The sequence below is a fragment of the Brassica oleracea genome, chromosome C4, assembly GCF_000695525.1.
Source record: "Brassica oleracea var. oleracea cultivar TO1000 chromosome C4, BOL, whole genome shotgun sequence".
Taxonomy (NCBI): domain Eukaryota; kingdom Viridiplantae; phylum Streptophyta; class Magnoliopsida; order Brassicales; family Brassicaceae; genus Brassica; species Brassica oleracea.
Window position 1 is genome coordinate 52753274 of NC_027751.1, and position 24984 is coordinate 52778257.

A 24984-nucleotide genomic window follows, 5' to 3' on the forward strand; every position below is an offset into this window, starting at 1 on the left:
TGTTTAGAAATATTAAAACAATATCGAGTATTTACCAAAAAATAAATATTTCGTAGGGTTGTTAACCCATAGATTTTGAGAAAAATTCACAAAAATAAAAATTCTATTTTAATGCATAGTTGCATCATTCACTAATATATGATGAATTTCAAAGAGGTTTGAAACCTTTGATTTCTCTATTTTTCTAGAGAATAGCGATTTTATAGTGGTTAGTCAACCAATTAAGGGAGTATTATGAAGTTTTACTAAATTAATTGACAAAAAATTTAAACAATGCACATGTTCCATGAAAGAGAGTTTAATATACATTAATAAAAATATAGAATGTGTTTATAAATATTAAAACAACAGTAAATATCATAGGCATCAGTATATAGAACATTTACCGAAAATTAAATATTTAGTAGAGGTTAACCCATAGATTTTGAGAAAAATTAAAAAAATAAAAAATCTTTTTTCTAGAGAATATCAATTTTATAGTGGTTAGTCAACCAATTTAGGGAGTATTATGAAGTTTTACTAAATTAATTGACAAAAAATTTAAACGATGCACATGGACCATGAAAGAGAGTTTAATATACATTAATACAATGTAGACTGTGTTTAGAAATATTAAAACAACTGTAAAGATCATAGGCTTCAGTATATCGAGTATTTACCGAAAAATTAAATATTTCGTAGGGGTTAACTCATAGATTTTGAGAAAAAATTTTAAAAATGAAAATTCTACTTTAATGCATAGTTGCAACATTCACTAACATATGATGAAGGTCAAAGAGGTTTGGAACCTTTGTTGTCTCTTTTGTTTCTTGAAAATAGCGATTTTATAGTGGTTAGTCTACAAATTTAGGAAGTATTATGAAGTTTTAGTAAATTAATTGACAATAAATTTAAACGATGCACATGGACTATGAAAGAGAGTTTAATATACATTAATACAATGTAGACTGTGTTTAGAAATATTAAAACAACTGTAAAGATCATAGGCTTCAGTATATCGAGTATTTACCAAAAAATAAATATTTCGTAGGGTTGTTAACCCATAGATTTTGAGAAAAATTCAAAAAATGAAAATTCTATTTTAATCAATAGTTGCATCATTTACTAACATATGATGAAGTTCAAAGAGGTTTGCAACCTTTGTTGTCTCTGTTTTTTCTAGAGAATATCAATTTTATAGTGGTTAGTCAACCAATTTAGGGAGTATTATGAAGTTTTACTTAATTAATTGACAAAAATATTAAATGATACACATGAACCATGAAAGAGAGTTTAATATACATTAATACAAATATAGAATGTGTTTAGAAATATTCAAACAACAGTAAAGATTATAAGCTTCAGTATATCGAGTATTTACCAAAACATTAAATATTTCGTAGGGGTTGTTAACCCATAGATTTTGAGAAAAAATCAAAAAAATGAAAATTCTATTTTAATGCATAGTTGCTTCTTTCATTAACATATGATGAATTGCAAAGAGGTTTGGAACCTTTGTTGTCTTCGTTTTTCTAGAGAATAGCAATTTTATAGTGGTTAGTCAACCAAATTAGAGAGTATTATGAAGTTTTACTAAATTAATTGACAAATATATTAAATGATACCCATGTACCATTAAAGAGAGTTTAATATACTTTAATACAAATATAGAATGTGTTCAGAAATATTAAAACAACGGTAAAAATCATAGGCTTCAGTATATTGATTATTTATCGAAAAATTAAATATTTCGTAGGGATTAACCCATAGATTTTGAGAAAAATTCAAAAAATGAAAATTCTACTTTAATGCATAATTGCATCTTTCACTAACATATGATGAAGGTCAAAGAATTTTGGAACCTTTGTTGTCTCCATTACACTAGAGAATAGCGATTTTATAGTGGTTAGTCAACCAATTTAGGAAGTATTATGAAGTTTTACTAAATTAATTGACAAAAATATTAAATGATGCCCATGTACCATGAAAGAGAGTTTAATATACATTAATACTAATTTAGAATGTGTTTATAAATATTAAAACAACAGTAAATATCATAGGCTTCAGTATATTGAGTATTTACCGAAAAATTAAATATTTCGTAGGGGTTAACCCATAGATTTTGAGAAAAATTTTAACAAATAAAAATTTTATTTTAATGCATATTTGCGTCCTTCACTAACATAAGATGAAGGTCAAAGAGGTTTGGAACCTTTGTTGTCTCTGTTTTTCTAGAGAATAACGATTTTATAGTGGTTAGTCAACCAATTTAGGGAGTATTATTAAGTTTTACTAAATTAATTGACATTAAATAAACGATGCAGATGTACCATGAAAGAGACTTTAATATACATTAATACAAATATAGAATGTGTTTAGAAATATTAAAACAACAGTAAATATCATAGGCTTCAGTATATTGAGTATTTACCGAAAAATTAAATATTTAGTAGGGGTTAACCCATAGATTTTGAGAAAAATTCAAAAAAAAACTGAAAATTCTATTTTAATGCATAATTTCATCATTCACTAACATATGATGAAGGTCAAAGAGGTTTGGAACCTTTGTTGTCTCTGTTTTTCTAGAGAATAGCGATTTTATAGTGGTTAGTCAACCAATTTAGGGAGTATTATTAAGTTTTACTAAATTAATTGACAGTAAATTTAAACGATGCAGATGTACCATGAAAGAGACTTTAATATACATTAATACAAATATAGAATGTGTTTAGAAATATTAAAACAATAGTAAAGATCATAGGCTTCAGTATATAGAGTATTTACCGAAACATTAAATATTTCGTAGGGGGTTAACCCATAGATTTTGAGAAAAATTCAAAAAAATTAAAATTCTATTTTAATGCATTGTTGCATCATTTACTAACATATGATGAATTTCAAAGAGGTTTGAAACCTTTGTTGTCTCTATTTTTCTAGAGAATAGCGATTTCATAGTGGTTAGTCAACCATTTAGAGAGTATTATGAAGTTTTCCTAAATTAATTGATAAAAAATTTAAACGATGCATATGTTCCATGAAAGAGAGTTTAATATACATTAATACAAATTTAGAATGTGTTTAGAAATATTAAAACAACAGTAAATATCATAGGCTTCAGTATATTGAGTATTTACCGAAAAATTAAATATTTCGTAGGGGTTAAAACCCATAAATTTTGAGAAAAATTCAAAAAAATGAAAATTTTGCTTTAATGCATAGTTACATCATTCACTAACATATGATGAAGGTCAAAGAATTTGGGAACCTTTGTTGTCTCCGTTACTCTAGAGAATAGCGATTTTATAGTGGTTAGTCAACCAATTTAGGAAGTATTATGAAATTTGACTAAATTAATTGACAAAAATTTTAAACGATGCCCATGTACCATGAAAGATAGTTTAATATACATTAATACAAATATATATTGTGTTTAGAAATATTAAAAAAAAAACAGTAATGATCATAGGCTTCAGTATATAGAGCATTTACCGAAAAAATAAATATTTTGTAGGGGTTAATCCATAGATTTTGAGAAAAATTCAAAAAAATAAAAATTTTATTTTAATGTATAGTTGCATCCTTCACAAACATATGATGAAGGTCAAAGAGGTTTGGAACCTTTGTTGTCTCCTTTACACTAGAGAATTACGATTTTATAGTGGTTAGTCAACCAATTTAGGAAGTATTATGAAATTTGACTAAATTAATTGACAAAAATTTTAAACGATGCCCATGTACCATGAAAGATAGTTTAATATACATTAATACAAATATATATTGTGTTTAGAAATATTAAAAAAAAAACAGTAATGATCATAGGCTTCAGTATATAGAGCATTTACCGAAAAATTAAATATTTCGTAGGGGTTAACCCATAGATCTTGAGAAAATTTCAAAAAATGAAAATTCTCTTTAATGCATATTTTCATCCTTCACTAACATATGATGAAAGTCAAAGAGATTTTGAACCTTTGTTGTCTCTGTTTTTCTAGAGAATAGCGATTTTATAGTGGTTAGTCAACCAATTTAGAGAGTATTATTAAGTTTTACTAAATTAATTGACAGTAAATTTAAAAGATGCCCATATACCATGAAAGAGACTTTAATATATATTAATACAAATATAGAATGTGTTTAGAAATATTAAAACAACAGTAAAGATCATAGGCTTCAGTATATAGAGTATTTACCTAAAAATTAAATATTTCGTAAGGGTTAACCCATAGATTTTGATAAAAAATAAAAACAATAAAAATTCTATTTTAATGCATAGTTGCATCCTTCAATAACTTATGATGAAGGTCAAAGAGGTTTGGAACCTTTGTTGTCTCCGTTACACTAGAGAATAACGATTTTATAGTGGTTAGTCAACCAATTTAGGAAGTATTATGAAGTTTTACTAAATTAATTGATAAAAAATTTAAATGATGCCCATGTACCATGAAAGAGAGTTTAATATACTTTAATACAAATATAGATTGTGTTTAAAAATATTAAAAAAACAGTAATGATCATAGGCTTCAGTATATAGAGCATTTACCGAAAAATTAAATATTTCATAGGGGTAACCCATAGATTTGGAGAAAAATTCAAAAAAACTGAAAATTCTATTTTAATGCATATTTGCATCCATCACTAACATATGATTAAGGTCAAAGAGGTTTGGAACCTTTGTTGTCTCCGTTACTCTAGAGAATAGCGATTTTATAGTGATTAGTCAATCAATTTAGAGAGTATTATGAAGTGTTACTAAATTAATTGACAAAAATTTAAACGATGCACATGTACCATGAAAGAGAGTTTAATATACATACGAAGAATGTGTTTAGAAATTTTAAAACAACACTAAAGATCGTAGGCTTCACTATATAAGGCATTTATAAAAAAAAACTCAATATTTTCATAGGGGTTAACACATAAATTTTGAGAAAAATTCAAAAATATGACAATAATGTTATAATGCATGGTTGCATCATGCACTAACATATGATGAAGGTCAAAGAGGTTTTGAACCTTTCTTGTCTCCGTTTCTTTAGAGAATGACGATTTTATAGTGGTTCATCCACCAATTTAGGGAGTTTTATGAAGTCATACTAAATTAATTTCTAAAAAATTAAAAATATTCCATGTACCGTGAAAGAGAATTTAATATACATTAATACAAATGTAGAATGTGTTTAGAAATTTTAAAACAACACTAGAGCATTTACCGAAAAACTCAATATTTTCGTAGGGGTTGTTAACACATAGATTTGAGAAAAAAATTCAAAAATATGACAATATTGTTTTAATGCATAGTTGCAACATGCACTAACATATGATGAATGTCAAGGAGGTTTGGAACCTTTGTTATCTCCGTTTCTCTAGAGAATAGCGATTTTATAATGGTTAGTCCACCAATTTATGAACTATTATGAAGTTTTACTAAATTAATTGATAAAAAATTAAAACGATGCTCATATACCATGAAAGAGAGTTTAATATACATAATACAAATGTAAAATGTGTTTAGAAATTTTAAAACCACACTAAATATCATAGGCTTCAGTATATAGAGCATTTACCGAAAAACTCAATATTTTCGTAGGGATTAACACATAGATTTTGAGAAAAATTTAAAAATATGACAATGATATTTTATTGCATAGTTACATCATGCACTAGCATATGATGAAAGTCAAAGAAGTTTTGAACCTTTGTTGTCTCCGTTTATCTAGAGAATAGCAATTTTACAGTGAGTAGTCCACCAATTTATGGAGTATTATGAAGTTTTACTTAATTAATTGATAAAAAGTTAAAACGATGTCAATGTACTATGAAAGATAGTTTAATATACATTAATACAAATGTAGAATATGTTTAGAAAATTTAAAACAACAATAAAGATCATAGGCTTCAATATATAGAACATTTAGAAAAAAAATCTCAATATTTTCATAGGGGTTAACACGTAAATTTGAGAAAAAATCAAAAATATGACAATAATATTTTAATGCATGATTGCATCATGCACTAACATATGATAAAGGTAAAAGAGGTTTGAAATCTTTCTTGTCTTCGTTTCTTTAGGGAATAGCGATTTTATAGTGGTTCATCCATCAATTTAAAGAGTTTTATGAAGTTATACTAAATTAATTTTTAAAAAATTAAAAAAATTCTTATGTACCATGAAAAAAAGTTTAATATACGTTAATGTAGAATATGTTTAGAAATTTTAAAATAATACTAGAGCATTTTTCGAAAAACCCAATATTTTGGGAGGGATAATTGTTGAATCATAGTTGTCGGTTAATCAAAGATAGTTGACAGTTAAAACTAAAAAAACTAATCACATTATAAAATCTGAACAGTTAATTTTCTACCTAACATTCCTATTTATTTATTTATTTATTGATATATCTTCGGCACCTAATTCTCCATTTTAATAATCAGAACAATCCAGATTTTTCTAAAGAATATTATCAGGTGCTACACGAGCACAATTAAATAATCAATGTCATGAGATTGACAATCTGATTATATTTGGTAATGAGCAGTCACACTGGCATTGATCACACAATAATCACGTTTTATTCTGTATTCTTCTCCTAGCCGTCCCTTGCCGTCACTTGACTTGCCCACCACTTGTTCGTCAATATTCCCCCACTCGGCCGTCTTATCAAAACCACACCTTTAACTCACTAAAAACGTTTCTTTGGAGGAACCCAAGTCAATTTTTTCTTGATCATGGAACGTTGGTCTAGCATCTTGAAGATTCCCTTGAACGATACTTCTAGTAACTACTACAGAGTTGCAGCTTCTCTCTGCCTCTCTGTGAGCATCGCTTGTACTCTGTTCCTAATCCTCTGTTTTTTTTTTTTAACTCATTGAAAGCTGCTTCCTTTTTTGATCAGCAGGAAGTTCCTTCTGCAAACGCTATATTCTTCCATGGAGACAGAGTTCGAGACACTGGGAACCCTGTGATAGAGAGGCTTTATGATTTGCAGAAAGTTCCTGAGGTTATAGTTTCTAAATTTGGAAACTCTGTTAACGCTCTGGTTGTTGAAGCTTCTGTCTTTAACGGACCCTTTGCTGTCTACAAGGACTTTGTTCCTTCAGTGAATCGTTACGGAGAGCCAACAGCATCTTATTCTCCTAATGGCTTCCCAGCTTCTTCATCCATTGTCTCCCTCTTATCCACTTTCCTTCAAGAGGTACTCTTTGATGCTATAAGCTAGAAAGTCAATAATCAATTCTAGCTTATACTGCTGGGCGGAACCGGACCTTTTTTGGATAGGAACAGTTCGGTTCTCGGTTCGGTTTTGTTTTTTTGATATAAATAAATAGGAATCGTTCGGTTTTTTGTAAATTTTTGTCCGGTTTTAGATTTTTCGGTTTGTTTTTTGGGTTTAGGATAATAGTTACTTATATGATTTATCATATCAGGCAGAGAGCCTTGTTTCGAAGGAAGGTAAAGATTTGTGCTTGAGAAGCTCGCTTGCACACTGTCCCAGAACCATTCTTCTTGGGTTTAGCAAGGGTGGAGTTGTGATAAACCAGTTTCTGAGTGAGATGAGTTCTTTGGATACAAACTCCGCGGGCGAGCATGAAGAGGTTGGGATCATTCCAGCCTCCAAAGAAAGCTTCCTCAACAGCATTTCTGAAGTTCATTACATAGATGTAGGGCTGAACTCCTTTGGCGCCTACATCACTGATCAGAACGTCGTCCAGAGAATCTCCCAACGCCTTACAGGAGGAGGAGGAGGAAGCTCGGTGAGTGTTTTCGTTCACGGGACTCCCAGGCAGTGGCGTGACGAGCAGCGTGGCTGGATTGTAAAGGAGAAAGATGAGCTGGTTCGGTTGCTGAAGTCTGAAGGTGAGAACTCTGGTGGGAAGCTGCAAGTCCATGATCGGTTCTATTTTGCTGATAGGCTTCCTGACTTGCAAATGCACTTTGAGATCATTGATGCTATGGATGTGTCGTCAGCATGATGATGTCACTGTCTCAACGTAATATTTTTTATACTTTCAAACTTTTAATGAATAACCGTTGCGGTGCTAGATGATGCAATAAAGAGAACAGTAAAGATGGTTTACTCAAACGAGATAAAGCGTGATACAAGTCTCATATGTCACACACGGTCTAGCTTTGCTTGGCTTTGGCTTAGTTCTGTGTATTTGAGATAACAGAAGGGAACTCTTTTTAAGTAAATGGGAATGTTCACTATCACTTTCTAAGATAACATTATTGAATAGAAGATTCAGCCTGGTGATGCTCTAGATTACGAATGATAATTTTAACAAAGATCTTGGCCTCACGAGGCATACTAGCAGCAGCTGCAGCAGAACGTAGTACTCTAGCTTCTCCTCCACTCTGCATAAGGCTCGCATGATGCATCGCGTGACGTCCACCAGGTACCGTAAACTGAACAAGCGCAAAGGCAGCACATGCCTTGAGTATAGAAGAAGGGTTGCGTAGCATTGTCACAAACCTTCCGATCTCAGCACCACTGCATCTCAAGTGGCCAGCTTCTAGTATGCAAGCTCTCTCCGTCACTTGTGACAAGATAGTAGGAGTAGATGTGACAGCTGCGGCTACAAAGATCTGAGGATCCATGAATGTTGTAACAAAGGCTTCAATGTGTTTGAAAGCCATTCTTCTTGCCCCATCTAAGCTAATGGTTTTTGATGTGCTCGCTGATGAAGATGTTCCTATCATCAGAGTGTACTCATCCATCCTTCCATCGAACATGTATGCTAAAGCCAGTGCAGCCATGAACCGAGCCATTTTTGAGGCGGAAGATGAACATAAGTGAACAAGAGCTGGAACTCCTCCTTCCTCTACAATGCGAAGTGCGTTACCGGGATTAAAAGCAAGGTTCCATAGAGCTCCAGCTGCTGTTTCATGTACATCCTGAAGAAGAAGAAGAAAAACAATGCATTGAGGAAGATTTGATCATATATCCCCAAATGGCTAAGCTCTAAGCCACACAAGTAGGCCTGCGGTTAGTCCCGGTTTTTCAGGTAGTTTGGTTTTTGGTTAGTTCGGTTCAACATAAATCTTACCGAATTAACCTGAAATAAAGTTAGGTTTGGTATTTGGTTAGTTTGGTTTTTGAAAATCCTACGGAAGCTTTTGATTTCGGTTAGATTTTGGTTTTGTTTTGTTAAAATTTCGGATAATTCGGTTCGGGGTTTTGGTATGGGTTAGGTATAAAATATATTTTAAAGAAACCGAAGTAACTGATTGCCGAACCGAACCTAAAACCGAAGTTTCTAGGAAAATCTACCGAGTCTACCCAAATTTCTAACCGAACTAACCAAAATTTTGGTTCGGTTCAAAATCTCAGGCCCAGCCACAAGACTCGAGGACAACAATATGTACCTCGGCTTCAGACCGTGCAAGTGCAATTAGAGGTGGGACGCCACCTTCACGTCCAATCGCAATGCTGACAGAGATTCAAAGAGCAACGGCAGAAACGTTATCAAGGCAAGTGGCAGTAACAACACTGATCAGAGACTCGTTATCTCTAACCAAAGCCACAAGTTGATGCAAGCGACGTAAAAAATAATGAGAACCTGTTTGCTTCTGACACTGACAATCCCCAAAGAGCACCAGCTGCTCTTTCTTGAAGACCTGTGGACGCATTTGAACAAGACTGTGCCAGTGTCACCTGAAAATATAACTCCTTTAGCATATGAGATGTATAATCATATTTAAGCAAATGTGAACATACCAAAGCTTCAACACCACCGGCTGCAGCAATAAACTCTCGATTCTTATCATCAAACGACAAATTCCAAAGTGCACCAGCAGCTTCTTGTCTAACACCTTCATGAGGCGATTGAGTGAGTTGAACAAGAGCTTCTAATGCACCTGCTTCTTGTCCAACCGCAGCGTTATTATTGTTGGTATCACCATGAGCTGCCAAATTAGCTAAAGCACGAGCAGCCTGTTAAAAAAAAGAACAGAAACAAAATCAGTAGCAAAGAACTTTGACAAAGTAGAGAAAATGGAACTTACCTGTTCTTGCACTCCCTCGTAGTTGCAATTGCGAGCTAACATCACAAGGGCTTGTACACCTCCAGCATTTGCTACTTCCATGCTGCATTTATCATCTGCTGCTAAGTTTGCTAAGGCTCCAGCAGCTCGTTCCTAGGTAAATTTAGGCATTGGTCATATAAACCGAGAACTGAAAACTAAACCGGAACCAAACCGAAGTTCACAAATAACCAAATGGTTCTTATATTTCTGGAACCGAAAAAACCGAAACCAAACTGAATTTCACATATACCCGAACAGTTCTTATATTTCTAGAACCGAAAAAAACGAAAGAACCAAACCCAAACCGGAACCAAATATCATACCATATAGAAAGAAGAGAAATATCAATAGAACTGATTTATTCGTTAGTTATTATTATTATTTAAGCGTACCAAGACTCCATCAGAACCATTTGGCCATCTGAATATAAGATCAACTAGTGCCTTCACTCCTCCAGCCTCAGCAATAGCACTCTAATAAAAATAAAAATAAATGTGAGATGAAGAATCAAGAGTAATAACAACAATCTTATAGATAACAAGAGGACTTAACCTTATGCTCTTCTCCAACAGAGAGATTCCACAGTCCACCAGCAGCTTCCTCGGCCACAAGTCTGTTCATCGACTTAGCCAAACCAGCAAGAATCCTGATCCCTCCTTCATCAGCAACGGTCTTCGCAACGTCAGCATTCACCGACAAATTCGCAATAGCCTTTGCAGCTTCTGATTGAAGCCCTTCTCGCCACGAGTTCGCAAGGTCAAGAAGAAGACGGATCCCTCCCACTCTCATAACCGCTTCAGCTCTTCCGCAGTCTATACTAGCATTCTCATCATCGATCACAACGAAAGTCGCGAGTCCCGTAGCTGACCTCTCTTGAACATCTTCCTGCGAGCTTTGCATCAGAGTGAGCAACAATGCAGCTCCTTGTTTCAGCCAGAACTCATCTAACCCCTGCGGATTGCTCTCTGCAGTCCGCAGGAGAGTATGCGAAACAATCCATTCGATCCAACGCATAGTCTCATCAACTGATGCTTTATCCTCCAATCCTCTCCAGTATGAGAATATCTCCTTTGGTTTCTTCTTTGAAGTATCGGCGAATAACGAAGCAACTCCTTCGAAAACATTAGTAAACAAAGCAAGTAGAACTTTCCCTTTGAACCTATTCGAGCTCATGAAACTTGTATCCTCTTCGAGTACACTACAGTTTACAGCACACAAAACTTTTAAGCTCTTAGACGATGTCAAAAGCCTGGAAACTGCTCCAGGACCCACGTCGGTCCTGGAGACATCCAGGCCAATTAGCTTTGGGAGTTTATCCCATTTACTCGACGCGACTGACCATTTTATGTTAGATGTCCCAGCAACAGATAGATACTTAAGGGACACAACTCTCCCCAGTGCATCCTCGTCGACGCTGAGGCAATCCAACAAACCAAGATCAGTTAACTGTGTACAATTCTTAGCTAGAGCTTCAACAGCTTCTGAAGTAACATCTCTTAACCCCGAGAGACGAAGCTTCTTGAGCTTAGGACAGCAGAAAGCCACAACTTCAATGGCGTCACCAGTGATCTTCTCGCAGAAGTCAGGTCCAAGTTCTAGACTCTCAAGCCCCTCGTGGCGCGCGGCGATCATCGCCAATGTAGCGTCTGTAATCTTCCTGCAGTAGTCGCCGCTAACCTCGAGGAGGCTCCTAGCCTTCAGGTTGATAATTGAGTCAGCAGACTCGACGCCGCGGAACCTTAAGCTGCGGAGATGAACACACCTGGAGGCGAGAGAAGTCGCCGTTGAAGGGTTGAGCTTGTGAGGACGGAGGTCTAGTGAAGTCCATAGGCAAGAGGAAGCGCCGAGAGCTCTCCATGTCTTGCAAGTGGATGCTAAGCTAGCTCTGTCTCGGTGGTTTAGGCAAGTGAACAGGTGAAGCACTGCGTCGTAATCTAAACTAGTCCAATCAAGCAAAGAGGAGGAGGATACTATCTTGTCTTTGCCTTTGTCCTCTAACTTCCTCCGTACCCTACGACTCATTGTCTCTAAAGAGCAATAAAAATCGAAACTTTGATTGATCACAACAATCGAAAAAGTTTGAAGCTTTATGAGAACCCAGTTGCTGTAATGAATCAAGGAGGAGTTGGGTGATGTGATTAAGGTAGAAATGGATTCGAGAGCTCGAGCCTTAGGACACAACAACAACGAAAGGTCTGACCTTTTTGATTAAGGTGAAGAAGAGGAGATGGCTAAAACCGGGTCGGAGCTTTGAGAGAGGAGAAGGGCTTCGGGTGATGAGAAGAAAACAGGTCATATATGTACAGTATATGATGATGATACAGAGCATGAATTTTATTTTCCTGTATTTATTTCCGTTTATTACATTTCTTTCTTTTTTTTTTTTTGTCATTTATTACATTTTCATTCACTGCATGTGTTTTTTTAGTATCTTTCGTATATGGTAGTGTATTTGAAAGATTTAAGTAATAAATTTGGCCTACTTTTTAGTTATTTATTAAAAAAATAGAATTAATCATATTTAAATTAAAATAGTAGTATCATGAATCTGATTTGCAATATCATAGAAGTTAATAAAGCAAATATATATATATATATATATATGTATCATACAGGTAAAATCAAAATACAGATTTTTTAGTAATTGAAAAGTCAATAACTAAATATTTTAAATTACTAAAAATTAATGCATCCACCATCAATCAAAATAGAATCCACATATCGAATGAACATACATAAATGGATGTTACAATTTTGACTGAAATTGCATTGTTTTTTCTTTTTTTTTTGATAAGTAAATTGCATTGTTTTTTCTTCAACTTGCAGTTTTATATTTTCTCAAATTAATATTGTTGGATAGTAAAAAAAAATCGAGCAACGGATTTTTATTTTGATGAAACAAGAATATATGTGCCTAAACCAGTAAAAGAGTACAATTGGTTGAGAAGGTTAGAGAATAGTGTTTTCTAACACGGGGCTTTATTGCAAGAAAGGTCCACTTTGCTATTAAGAGCATAAAATGGCCATGCTCTCTCTTTTAAGCAACTCATTGTCCATATTATACTATTCATCTCAAACTATATATCGGCCAACTTCTTTATAGTTTGAGAAAATTGGCCATATTAAAGGTTTCGTTCCTGGAACTGTAATATGATATATATAATGTGCATAACAAAAGTTCAAACCGATGTAAAACAAAATTCGTATAAACTCAAGTAGAGTTTGAAGATGTATATATAGTTTTTATTGCCCTTTTTTCAAAAATATATATATATATATATATATATAGTTTTTATTGATTTGTTGTTCTATAATGAGTTCGGGGAGTTTTCTTTTTTCTCAACTCTGTATTTTCATCTTTTTTCATACTCGTAAGTAAATACAACATTGTTTTTTTTTATGATCCTGGTATCCGGAGCCTAAGAGGATCCGACTAACGCCAATGACCGTCCACCGGATCTTAGTCGGGGAGCCCGCTGAGGCATCCAGGAGGGCTGGTGATCAACCCATGTAAATTCCACCAGTGGTCACACGTTAACAGGCTTCTCCGTATTGGGCCCGAAGGTCCCTCAAGATAATCACCTCCTAGCGGCACTCGAACCCATGAATTCTCAGATTGGGTTTAACCACTTGACCACTAACACGCGGTTAATACAACATTATTAAAAATAACAGATTTTATAACTGAGAAGAATAACATATGATTAATGCTAGTATTATTTTGTCACTTGTAACTTCATGTCGTTAGTTAGTTCAAGTCGTTTCTCTTTGAACATTAAGGGTTTGGACTTCATTAATCGATGGTTGGTTCGGTCATTTGTGCATCTATTTTGGTGACAAAGTCATTAAAGCTTTTAAAATGTACTCTTTTGAATGTGCTGAAATTATAAATGAAGGATATTGTTGACCATAATGAATAATTGGAATCTGCATCTCTTGCGTTTCTTCACCTCTCAATAGGATGAAAATTATTTGTTTATTGAGAGTTGAGAATATTTGAGAAAGTAAGGGAAACGAAGGAAGATAGAAAATGGGGTGGATCGAGCAACTTGGCGTCGCCACTTGATTGATTTTTTTTTTTTTTTTTTTTGTAACTGCGCCACTTGATTGATTAGGAATTGAGTATTAGTTTATTGTTAATTGTTAAAATTTTATGTTTCAATTATCTCTTAGCAGAGAGGTTTTGATCTAAGGTTAGGCTTAAGCCGAAAACGTTATTTATATTATATCGAATTCTCACTAAAATTACCGGTAATGAGCCCAACGAGTTTTTCTAATTTGGTTACCTAAGCCCATCAAGTTTCATTACATAAAACCCCTACATTCACAAAATTGAATTCTTATAACTAGCTCTTTGCGATTTTACATTATGTAAAAGAATTAATTGACAGTGTTAAGAGCCTGAGATTCAGATGACGTCTTTTTCATTTTAAGTAGATTTGACGTCAAACTTGCATAAAAAATTTTAAGGTTTCAGTTTTCATACATATATTTTATGTATACTAAATTAAATATATTTCCCCTAGTGAGCTAATCTTGACTGGAGAGAAATAGCTGCACAGGGAGTTGGCCGTTGTGGACTTGGCCGTCCCACCACCGTAGGAATCCGTCCACCACCAGATGCGGTGGAGGAGGGAGGAGCAGCAGCAGCCATAGCTGAGGAGGAGGAGGAAGCCGAGACACGTTCGCAAGAAGGGCACATAGTGAGAGTAGTTGGAGGAGTCATATGCATGTAGAGATGTGGAGATAGCTTCAACGCCCTGAGCTCAGACACTTCCTTGTGCAGCCGTCGATTCTCCTCCGTTAGAGTATCGCAACATCTCTTCAAATACTCACAATCAACCTCCGTTTGTTTCAGCTTCGTCCTGAAAATGTAACAAAGTCCAAAATATCTTTTATTAATACGTCTTCCATTATATTTACAAATCTTTTTTATCTTATAATGTCGCTTTGACGAATTACAATAAGTAAATATATTGTAAATATGAATTCTGTGCCTACCTGATCAATAAAAAGCAAAAACATATTTATTTGAAAGTTTATAGAATTCTTTACTTTTGACATAACTGATCAATAATTGCATTAAAATGTCAGATTTCAAAACAGAAGAAAAAAGGTATTGAATGACAAAGAAACAAAACCAAAACTAGATTTTACTTTTAATATACGCATGCAGCTCTGCGTAAAAAAGTAAAAACTTCCATGTGACAGAGCAGAGCCAGAAGATCCTAAATACGATTTTCTTTTTAGGACAGTGATATGAATTCTGTTTGGTCGGATAATTATATCACCATCATAGCAATTACTAAGGTTTTGTGTTCCGTTAATACCCCTAGAGATAGTGAAAATTTACTTTACCTTGCCCTTCGGTTCTGAAACCACACTTCTACTTGTCTTGTCCACAGATTCAACTGTTTTGCTAGAGCCAGCTTTTGCTTCTGCCCAATCAGATGACTCAAAAAATGAAATAAGCATATGCAACCATGTACGATAAATTTACAAAAATGCCACTGACCGGATTTAGAGTGCTATGTTCTTTGAATGTTTCTTCAAGAACCAAAGCTTGTTCCTTAGATAACCGGAGTTTCTTCCTCGTTCCCTCGCAGTTTCCTCCTTCTTCTTCGTCGCTTCCTCCACGGTGTGAGCAAGAAGCTCTCTCAGCCTCGTTCTCATCTCCTCCTCCGTCTCCCCTCGCCGCCGCAAGATCCCTCTTGTTCCCACTCACACTCGAAACGTTGCTGTTCGGTGATGACACGCCCGCAGCGTCTTCTTCTAAGTTAATCACGACCGTCGCAGAAGGAGTTCTGTTTACTTCGAGACCTCTTAGAAGAGATCCAACGTCAGAGTTTCTTTCTGCAGAAAGAATTTTCAACTTCAGTTTCCAAACATTTTCTTTTTTGCTAAATTCAGTTTCTAAACTTATAAACTAAAATATTTTATACAAAAAAAAATAAGAAAGATAAATAGGATCGGATCTGAGACATATGTGTGTTAGGACTATATAAAGATTACAGCAAAATCTTCAAAGAAACATAATAAATCATGTTCTATACAGAAACAAAATTCTTACACATTAAATGTAAAAAACTTAGGTAAATAGTCTGGAAAATAAAAACGAGAAAGAGAAACAACAAAATTACCAGAGGACTGGAACTGGTGAGGCCAAGAGTTGTGATAAATCTTCTTCTGAAGATGGTTATTATTGTGATTGTGCATGTGAGAAAACGAAGAAGTTCTCAACGGCAATAGATTCAACCCCAGTCCCAGAGATGGTTCCTTTAGCTGACTTAACCCCAAGCTTAGACTCAGACCCAAACCATCTTCGCTTTCACCCATTTCTTCAAGATTTTCTTGGAAATTTTGGGTCAAAAAAGATTTTTCTGGAGAAAACAATGAAGTTGTGCTGGTTAATAATGTTTGAGAGAGAGAGAGAGGAAGGAAGTTTATGTAGGGGATTGGGGTTTCAATGATGACTTATGTCAGACAGACTCTTGTCATTTCAATGATGATATATATTGTTACCTGCTCATCTAAAAAACTTTAGCAACCGTTAGAAAATAAAAATGTCATTTAACTCAAATACGTTGAATTTTGAGAAGATTATTTTGTTTTTCTTCACTTCAGTTATTTTTTTACTTGTGTTTGACTATTATATACTATACTGAATTACTGTTTATTTTACTATTTTAATATACATAATGCTTTGTGCATCAATTCAAAATTTTATTCTCTAGAACTCATATACTTATCAATCTTGAATAGGAATTGATATGCATACTAACGATATACTTCATTTAACAAAAGTCTGGAATAGTCTTGCAGATCTCTGTGTGCACTGTTTTTTATACACTAAACATGAAGGAGTAATTTAAGAGGAAAAGACAGATGTAGTAAAGTATGTGCGCGTGGAGAGGAAGAGAATGGCGTTGGGGGTATGGGAGTCAAAAACGATGTAGTATTGATAGGTTACACAGAGGCTAGCTCTGTATGGGGTTAGACTTTAGAGTTCCCTCAAGTCGAACATGCATTCGATTCTCTATCTTGAATTAACGTATTATCCTCTTTTCCAAAAACTCTCATGTGATTAGTGCATATTTTTGGTCAACTAACAAAAGAGAATTTCAACTTTTCCATTAATTGTCATGGTTCAGTCAAATATAAAACGGACATTTGGAAAAGATTAGTCGTGGTAGAGTTTATGGGTTATGGCACACCTGATACCTACCTCTTGTGCTGAGACAATAATATTACTTCCCGAAGTTGTTGATAATGTCATCATTATCACTGCTTCAGTTTCTTCGAGAGTTACAGACAAGACAGGTCGGGCTTGTTAATTAATTTATTTTGAAGTTAAATAACGTCCGACTCTTTCAACCACAATTAAATGTATGTTTACTTTCCGATATTCTTTATTGTAAATGAATATGTATTTGACTTTTATGACTTTTAAATATCTTCAAATTTTATTCTTATTGTTAATCAATCTGTATTTGACTCTTTATGACTTCTAGAGCAGCGTTACCGGTGGATATCTTCCTATGAGTACCTAATGCATATAATAATAATATTGTTTAGTTCCAACATCAAAATGAAAAATAAAAGAAACCTGAAGCAATTAAAAGAAGACAGTTTGCACTTGAATTTCTTTACTGTCAGAAATAATCTCTTCGGAGAGAGATTCACCTCAACAATTCTCATTCTTTTTTTACTTTTTGGATTTGATTTCATTAATATAGGTTCCGATTAGTAGTGGTCGTAAAAAAAAATCTGTAGATTTTTTGTTGTGGCTTTAGATTTTATTGCTGTAGAATTTTATGCAAAGCACTAAACAACTGGTTTGGATATTTGGCTCTGCAGAGTACTTGTACAGCTGTAGGTTATTTCAAGAGCTGTGGTTTCAAAAAAAAAGTAAAGCTTGATTGTTCTGAATTTAGTGCTGTAAAAATAAATACGGTTGTGGACAGCACCTACGGCAACTACCAATCACCAAATTTCTGACACCAAATTTCTGACCTATCTTCGATCAATATGGAAGATGCTTTTCATTGATTTCAAAACACTTTGCTTTGACCTTTTAAGAAACAAATTTCTGGTAAATTAATTTTATACATTTGATTTTCATTTGGAGTAATTGGACTGTTTTGCTTTAAGCCTTTAACCATCAAATTGAATTTTACTCTGGATTTTTCTTTATATTCCACTAACCATAATGAAAAGGGAGTAAATGATTTTATAAGATATTACCCTTTCCTCTCAAGTTGCTTTTCTTTCCTCTAGTATTCTGATTCTTTTACATACTTGAGATCGAGTAGTGCAACAAACTTATATACTCAAAATTTTAATTGAAATATATTACAAACTATGTACTCGTAAGCTAATGTATATATGCTTGATTTAATTATAAAATTGGTTTTAAGGAAAACAGTTAAATAACCACAATAAGTTATAACAAAGTAAAAAATGTAAACCAAATGGTCTTGGCTTAGTGGTAAAGGGTTCATAGCTGTGAATACCGTCTTGGGTTCGATTTTCCTTGACCATCCGGAGTGCCTTAAATGGTAAAAAAATACGGATCATGCGAGACTCGTATTGATTAATTTTTGGGCCTAAAAAGCTTTTAGGATCACACTACGGTTATAAAAAAAAACTAAAGAGTGTAGTTGGATGCATGTTAACGTTCATATGCAATTCTAATTTAATTCTTTATATTCCAAGGTTTGATTCTCCAGATTTTTTTTTTGTCAACGATTTTCTCCAGATCTCAAGGTGAACTTTTTCTATCATTTTTTGGTAAACTATAATTTTTCATATGAGAATAAGCAAATTTGACATGTGATCCCTTTTGGTTATGCAATTCGATACCTAGTTTCTACAACTCGCATAGTTCTATTCGCATGCTAACAATTGTTACTCCTAGTACTATAATATTTTTTTTTATTTAACATGCAAATTTTCATATAATACTATAGTTTATGTTACCGTGATCTTAAATCCGGTATAGTGGTGGTCTAACGTTTTTACTGGATGAAGAGTTTTCATGCTAGTCAAGGCCAGAGATCAATTTTTTTCCACTGAGAAATTGATAGCTCCACATGTGAACTTCCAACGTAGAGCAATCAAACTTGTTTATCACCAGTAAGTCAGTCGACAAGAACATATTTAGGCTCCGAATGGTAACACCAGATTGGACAGTGCGGAACAAACGGATTGGTTAGTGCGGTGCGGTTTAAGAGCGGTTTGTGTTAGAAAAACGCATACTGCGGAACAAGTGCGGTTCATCAAATAGAACCGGTTTAAGAAATATGTGAGTGGTGACCAAAATAATAAAAAGTGCGGGACAAATACTTGAATGATATTAATAAACTAAATAATGCTGAAAATATAAAATAATATTCTACTTAATATTATAAATATATTATAAACATTTTTATAAAGTACAAATAAATTATAATCAGAAAATAACTTTATTTTATTGATTTTTCCATAGCATATTTGCAATATTATCTCTTATTTTCCCTACCCCATCTAAGGGCATGACTGGTTCAGACGCAGCGGTTGCGGGAGTTTGCGGATGCGGATGGTTGCGGTTTCTAACAGTTTTAAGAGATTTGTACGACTGGTTATGCGGTTATAAATTAGTACATTTGCGGGACACTTATGACTGGTTAACTACCAAATGCAGCAGTTGTTAAATAATAAATTAATAATATTTACATTTTATATAATTATAAAAATATCAAAAATAATAACATTATAATAAATATAAAAAATATATTTAGAAAGTTATAGTTGTAAATTTTTTTAAAATTATAGAAAATATTTTTATTTTAAAATTTTATAATATTAATTAAAATATAATTGATATATTTTAGTATTTTTATAATTCTAATTTAAAATTTTTATTGAATATTTTTATTTTTGTATTTATATTATTTTAAAAAAAAGAAGAAAAGTTATCATTCTGCAACCGTCCGCAACCGCAAACGCTAGCTGGAACCAGTTTTTGAATTTATGAGGTTTAGAACGGTTTGAAGCGGTTTAGAGCGGTTTGAGTGATTGTTGTAAAACGCCAACAACCGCTACCAATCGCAAAAGCTGCGTTTGCGGATGGTAGCGGAAAAACCAGTCATATCCTAAGTTTATATCTCAGCCGTCGCTTGTTGATATATTGTACCAAAAATAATCATATTACCCTATTCAATCCAGATCTTTTGTATATAATTAGTTATACGATGATACATATAAAATATATAACACTAATCACGAAAAATGAATATGAAAGTATAAAAAATGTAAAAATCAATATCGCATGCGCGAGTGTTAAACACTAGTTAATAATTAAAACAACAAAAATAACTGATACACCTAACCAAACCACATCATATTACATGCTTTCCATATCTAGGTGCGGTACAAGACTCAACCCGTCTCGCACTATTCTCTTTTTAAAATTTATTATTTTTTATTTGTAAGATTCAGTAGTAAAAGAAAAATGTATGGTGACCTATATACTGTCCCGCAGTGCGTTCCCCTCATCCCGCTGTCAACACTCAAGGCCTTAGTTAGATACTCATTTCGGCCTAGACACCTCTTCTGTTTAATAAAAAAAAATTATGTATAACGAATGATGTTGATATATATATATATATATATATATATGTATAGATTCATCTCTGAAATTTTAAAAGTGTAGCAACTAGCAAGTTATAAATCGCAATGAATTTTACAATGAACTTAGAATGAAACTAATCGCCGTTTTCTGATCTATTAAATCTGTCTCAGATTCGAGTATACTCATGTATGTGAATTTTTACAATACAGTGTGTGTCGGTGTAAACAATTTAAAAAAATAAAAAAAAAATCAAAGAACAAGAAGATGTGGAGGTCACGTGGGAGATTGGGAATGGGTTCACGTGCATTAACACGTGGAAAATTGCCAGCGTGGCAGCACATGGTCCCAAGTGACCACACTCGTGCGGCGTAGCTTTGGTTCCTCCACGACCAGACATCCGCTTCTCTTCAATCATTGGATACTCACTCTCTCTCTTCTCTCACATACCTACGTGCAAGCTATCTCGCGTGCAAACCACACTTTTAAAGGAAAGAACACTCGAAGGCCAACAATACAACGACTATAACTTGCATAAACATTTGTGTAAAATTAAGAAAATGAACAAAAGTATTACAGTAATATCGTAAGTCAATCTAGATTCTAGACTACATTTCATTATTATCCTCCGCCAATAATATACTAGACATAAGACCAGTATGAAAACTGAAAAATGCACAAAATCGATGATATATTGCACACTGCAAAAATATAGACAGGGTTCTCATAACAATTTGAAGATGAAATTAAAGCCTATTTTGCCCCCAAAAAAACTAAAGACTTCATATGATTTTGGTAAGAAACATCTAGCTAAGAACCGACCAAAGTAACCAAATCCATGTTCCATCGCAATAATGCATGAGCATATATATATACTTCCTTCTTTTTTACTGAAAGGAGATATATACTTTAAATCTTTAATCATGTGTTTATGAGCTCACTAATTTTGACTCGTCTAAATAAAACAAAACTGATAGAAAATCTGGCCCCACGCGTGTGTCCATATCCATGTGCAAAATCTCTCCCACGCATGTGTTCTCTTATTTTCCCAGATTCAGTTCGAGCTAAAATTTATCACTTCTTGATCTATCTTAGAGCATGATTAACGGTAAATCCGTTTATGCGGTCTTTAAAAAAAAAAAAATGAACCAATCGCAGGCCACCACGTATCGGTGAGGCCCGCAAACATTGCAAAAACTATCCAAATGCCAAAATCGATTCTTATTTCGCGACTTTGAAGACCATTTTTTTTTAAAATGGGGCCCATACATTAATTTTCTGGAGAAACCAGTTTAGGAAACCGCGATATTCATGGCCTTATACTAATTCTGATTTTGATTATTTTAGTATAGTAATATATACGTATAACAGCTTATTAGAAACCTGAATGTATCGTTATTGATTTCCAGGCACTTTTGCTGGAAAAAAGTCCAGGCATATGATTATATGCGCCTGTGTTTTTGTGGAGAAATTCTTGGGTTCACCTTCTAGGGTGAACATTTAGATTCACCAACCAATAGTGTTTGAATATTTGATATTTGATATCTTTTAAAAAAGGAAACAAAATTGAATTTCCAAATAAGATTATATTTTTTAATTAAAACAATAAAAATAATTAAAAATAATTACAAAAAATAAATAAATAAATATTGTTAAACCGTTAGCAAAATACTAAATCTTATACCCTAAATCCTAAACTCCAACCCCTAAATTATAAACTTTAAATCTTGGATAAACCGTAAACGATTAGAAAATTTTAAACCCTAAATCATATATTAAAAACTAAATCTTAATAACACTAAACCCTAAAACCTTGGATAAACCCTGAACCCTCGGATAAATCATAAACTCTAAATCAAAAATATTTAAAATTAAACCCTAGAGTTTATGATTTATCCAAGGGTTCAGAGTTTACCCAAGGGTTTAGGGTTTAGTGATTAGGATTTAGGGTTTAGTGTTATTAAAATTTAGTTTTTAATGTATGATTTAGGGTTTAATATTTTCCAGCGGTTTAGAGTTTATCCAAAGTTTAAGGTCTAACATTTAGGGTTTAGGGTTTAGGATTTAGGGTATAGGGTTTAGTATTTTGTCCAATACTTAACAATAATAATTAATTTATTTTTTTAATTATTTTATGTATTTTTATTATTTTATTTTAAAAATATAATTTAATTTGGATATTCAATTATATTTTCTTAATGACGTTAAAAAAATCAACTATAATACACTGTAGATATATAGTGCATCCATTAATAATTGTTCGCTAGCGAATTTAATCATTACAAAATATTATTATATTTTTTTCACGTACTACATGATTGTACTGACGTATCTAACAATTTACTCGAAAGCTTAATCATTGCACATGTTCACGTGGGAAGCCCGTCACTTTATTTTGGTCCGTTCTAAGATTTGATTAATTCTTACCAATTTATTATTGGTCATTCGTGCAATTTGTATTAATAGATTTAAAGAGAACTTTAGTAAACATATGCCAAGCTTTGGAAAAGAAACATAGTGCTTTTTTTTTTTTTTTGAGAATAGCATACTGCCAAGTTGGAAATGAATATTATGACTTGAGAATACAGCTGTTCACATGCATGCAGAAATTAGATAACCAAATAAAGAAAAAATAATATCTACGTGATGACCCTAGGAGAGACTTTTTTTGTTACTTCCAGATAAGCTTCTTTTTTTTTTTTTTTTTTATAATTATATAAATCAGCTCGAAAAAACGGGAATTAGATCCGGTTACAAGTAGGTTTTGAACAAAATTTCCAAGGTCAAACTAATACAAAGCTAGCTTCGCCCACCCACTAAACCCGGTACATTCCGCTAGCCCGTCTTCGAAATTCCTTAGAATCGGTTACCGTTCTCAGCCATCGACGAGAATCACTAGAAAGTGAGGTTCTCCTTGTTGCCTCAGATGACGGGAGTTCTAGTGTCGTCTCCGGAGTAGCTGGCTCCCGATTAACTCCACCAAACTCATAACCATCTCTATCTTTAAAGCACCAGACGACTAATAGGGGAGAATTTCAGACACTTACCATAAGCCTTGCGAGCGCCACCAAAGCCCGGTTTGTACGCAACGCCACACAACGTTTGAAACCGCCTCGCGAACAAGCAAATGCTTGCTACTGCCGCCACCGAACTATACACAAAAGAGGCCTGACCTCTATACCACACATCAAACCAAAGGGACTCAATCACCTGCACGCATATCAGCCAACTACACTACCGATGATGAATCAAAAAGATCCTTCACCAGAACTGGGATGGTAGCTAAGCACAAGAGAGGCACCGCCACATCAAGACCAAAGCTGGGACGCCTCTTGCCGCCTTTGAGAACCGAAGATACAGTGAAAGTGCCACGCCAAATTATTCACCTGCGCCTACAGTGAAACCAAAATTGAAACACAAGAGCCCAAGCTTCCAAATGAGATGCGGCCGCAAACCAATTGGAAGGCTCAGAATGGTGACGAGAAGAAGATGCTGGAAAGACAAGTGGAGCACCGAAACAGAGCGTGAAACAGCCATAGATGACTGTGTAGGCCACTGTCCAGCACGCAAACACGAACCAGAACGGCCAGGTACCATCAACTCCGCCTGCGTACCCGACCCTGACTCGCCTCCGAAGTGAAACACTACCGAAGCTGACTTTGACTCCGCTGAAGAGGAGCAGAACCCCGATGACCCGTAAGAGTTCCTGGTTCCAATCATTGAAGCCACACGCCTCAGCGGAAAGAAGCAGTAGAGACTCTGCAACGCCAACGCAACTGTATAGCGAACCAGCACACCATCACGAGCAGAGAGGGCGCGAGAGAGGATCTAAAAGGGAAACACAATCCTCCATCTCAGCCGTAAAAAGCCGATTCCGCCAATCACAACCCCTGCCCGCCACCGCGTCATGACTCCAAACAGTCCAAGTCTTCACCGCCGTCAACGAACCTTGCGCACGGTTATTTTATGACGGAGACCCGACTGGCCAGAGACCAGAACAAAGCGATAGTAGAGGGAAAAAGACCGGGAAGCAAATATGAAACAAGATGTGAGAAGAGGGGGGTTCCCGTGGCCGGACGCGCACGACGCGCCGATCAACACCGGAGCAGCTGAGAACCTTTCGTTTGTCTACATAAGTTTCCTTTAGACTAAAATAGTCGATGATTTTATTAGACGTGTAAAAGTTTCCTTATATACATAGAATACAAACAATAAAGTTACAAAACACATATCACACATATCTCTTATCTATATTTTGTACACAGTTAGGAAGAACAAATATTTTAAGGGGCGTCACTGGTCTATATAGATCCCTACAGTGATATACGTCAAACAAAATTTACTGAAAAACTATGATACGAAATATATTCTT

The 24984-nt window shown here is 34.2% G+C and overlaps 3 protein-coding genes across 5 annotated transcripts; 1 reads left to right on the forward strand and 2 right to left on the reverse strand.

The window, feature by feature from the left end:
* The first annotated feature begins 6416 nt into the window (after positions 1–6416).
* On the forward strand, positions 6417–8084 carry LOC106342253. 2 transcript variants are annotated; one of them, XM_013781123.1, is made up of 3 exons: positions 6417–6792; positions 6873–7172; positions 7405–8084. In XM_013781123.1, the coding sequence occupies exons 1-3, from the start codon at positions 6706–6708 to the stop codon at positions 7948–7950; spliced, it is 933 nt and encodes a 310-aa protein (XP_013636577.1). In that variant the 5' UTR covers positions 6417–6705; the 3' UTR covers positions 7951–8084. The 2 variants fall into 2 exon arrangements, with proteins under 2 accessions (XP_013636577.1, XP_013636579.1); XM_013781125.1 differs by having other exon boundaries at positions 6876–7172.
* Positions 8085–8142: 58 nt separating this feature from the next.
* On the reverse strand, positions 8143–12323 carry LOC106342251 (protein ARABIDILLO 1). 2 transcript variants are annotated; one of them, XM_013781121.1, is made up of 8 exons: positions 11343–12323; positions 10556–11201; positions 10396–10476; positions 9983–10114; positions 9696–9911; positions 9538–9632; positions 9344–9407; positions 8143–8872 (listed from the first exon to the last, which is right to left on the reverse strand). In XM_013781121.1, exons 1-8 carry the CDS (start codon positions 12023–12025, stop codon positions 8204–8206), a joined length of 2586 nt encoding a protein of 861 aa, XP_013636575.1. In that variant the 5' UTR covers positions 12026–12323; the 3' UTR covers positions 8143–8203. The 2 variants fall into 2 exon arrangements, with proteins under 2 accessions (XP_013636575.1, XP_013636574.1); XM_013781120.1 differs by having other exon boundaries at positions 10556–12323.
* A 2104-nt stretch (positions 12324–14427) lies between these two features.
* On the reverse strand, positions 14428–16463 carry LOC106342252 (homeobox-leucine zipper protein ATHB-4-like). Its single transcript, XM_013781122.1, has 4 exons — positions 16144–16463; positions 15519–15856; positions 15362–15441; positions 14428–14868 (listed from the first exon to the last, which is right to left on the reverse strand). Exons 1-4 carry the CDS (start codon positions 16337–16339, stop codon positions 14526–14528), a joined length of 957 nt encoding a protein of 318 aa, XP_013636576.1. The 5' UTR covers positions 16340–16463; the 3' UTR covers positions 14428–14525.
* Positions 16464–24984: the final 8521 nt, after the last annotated feature.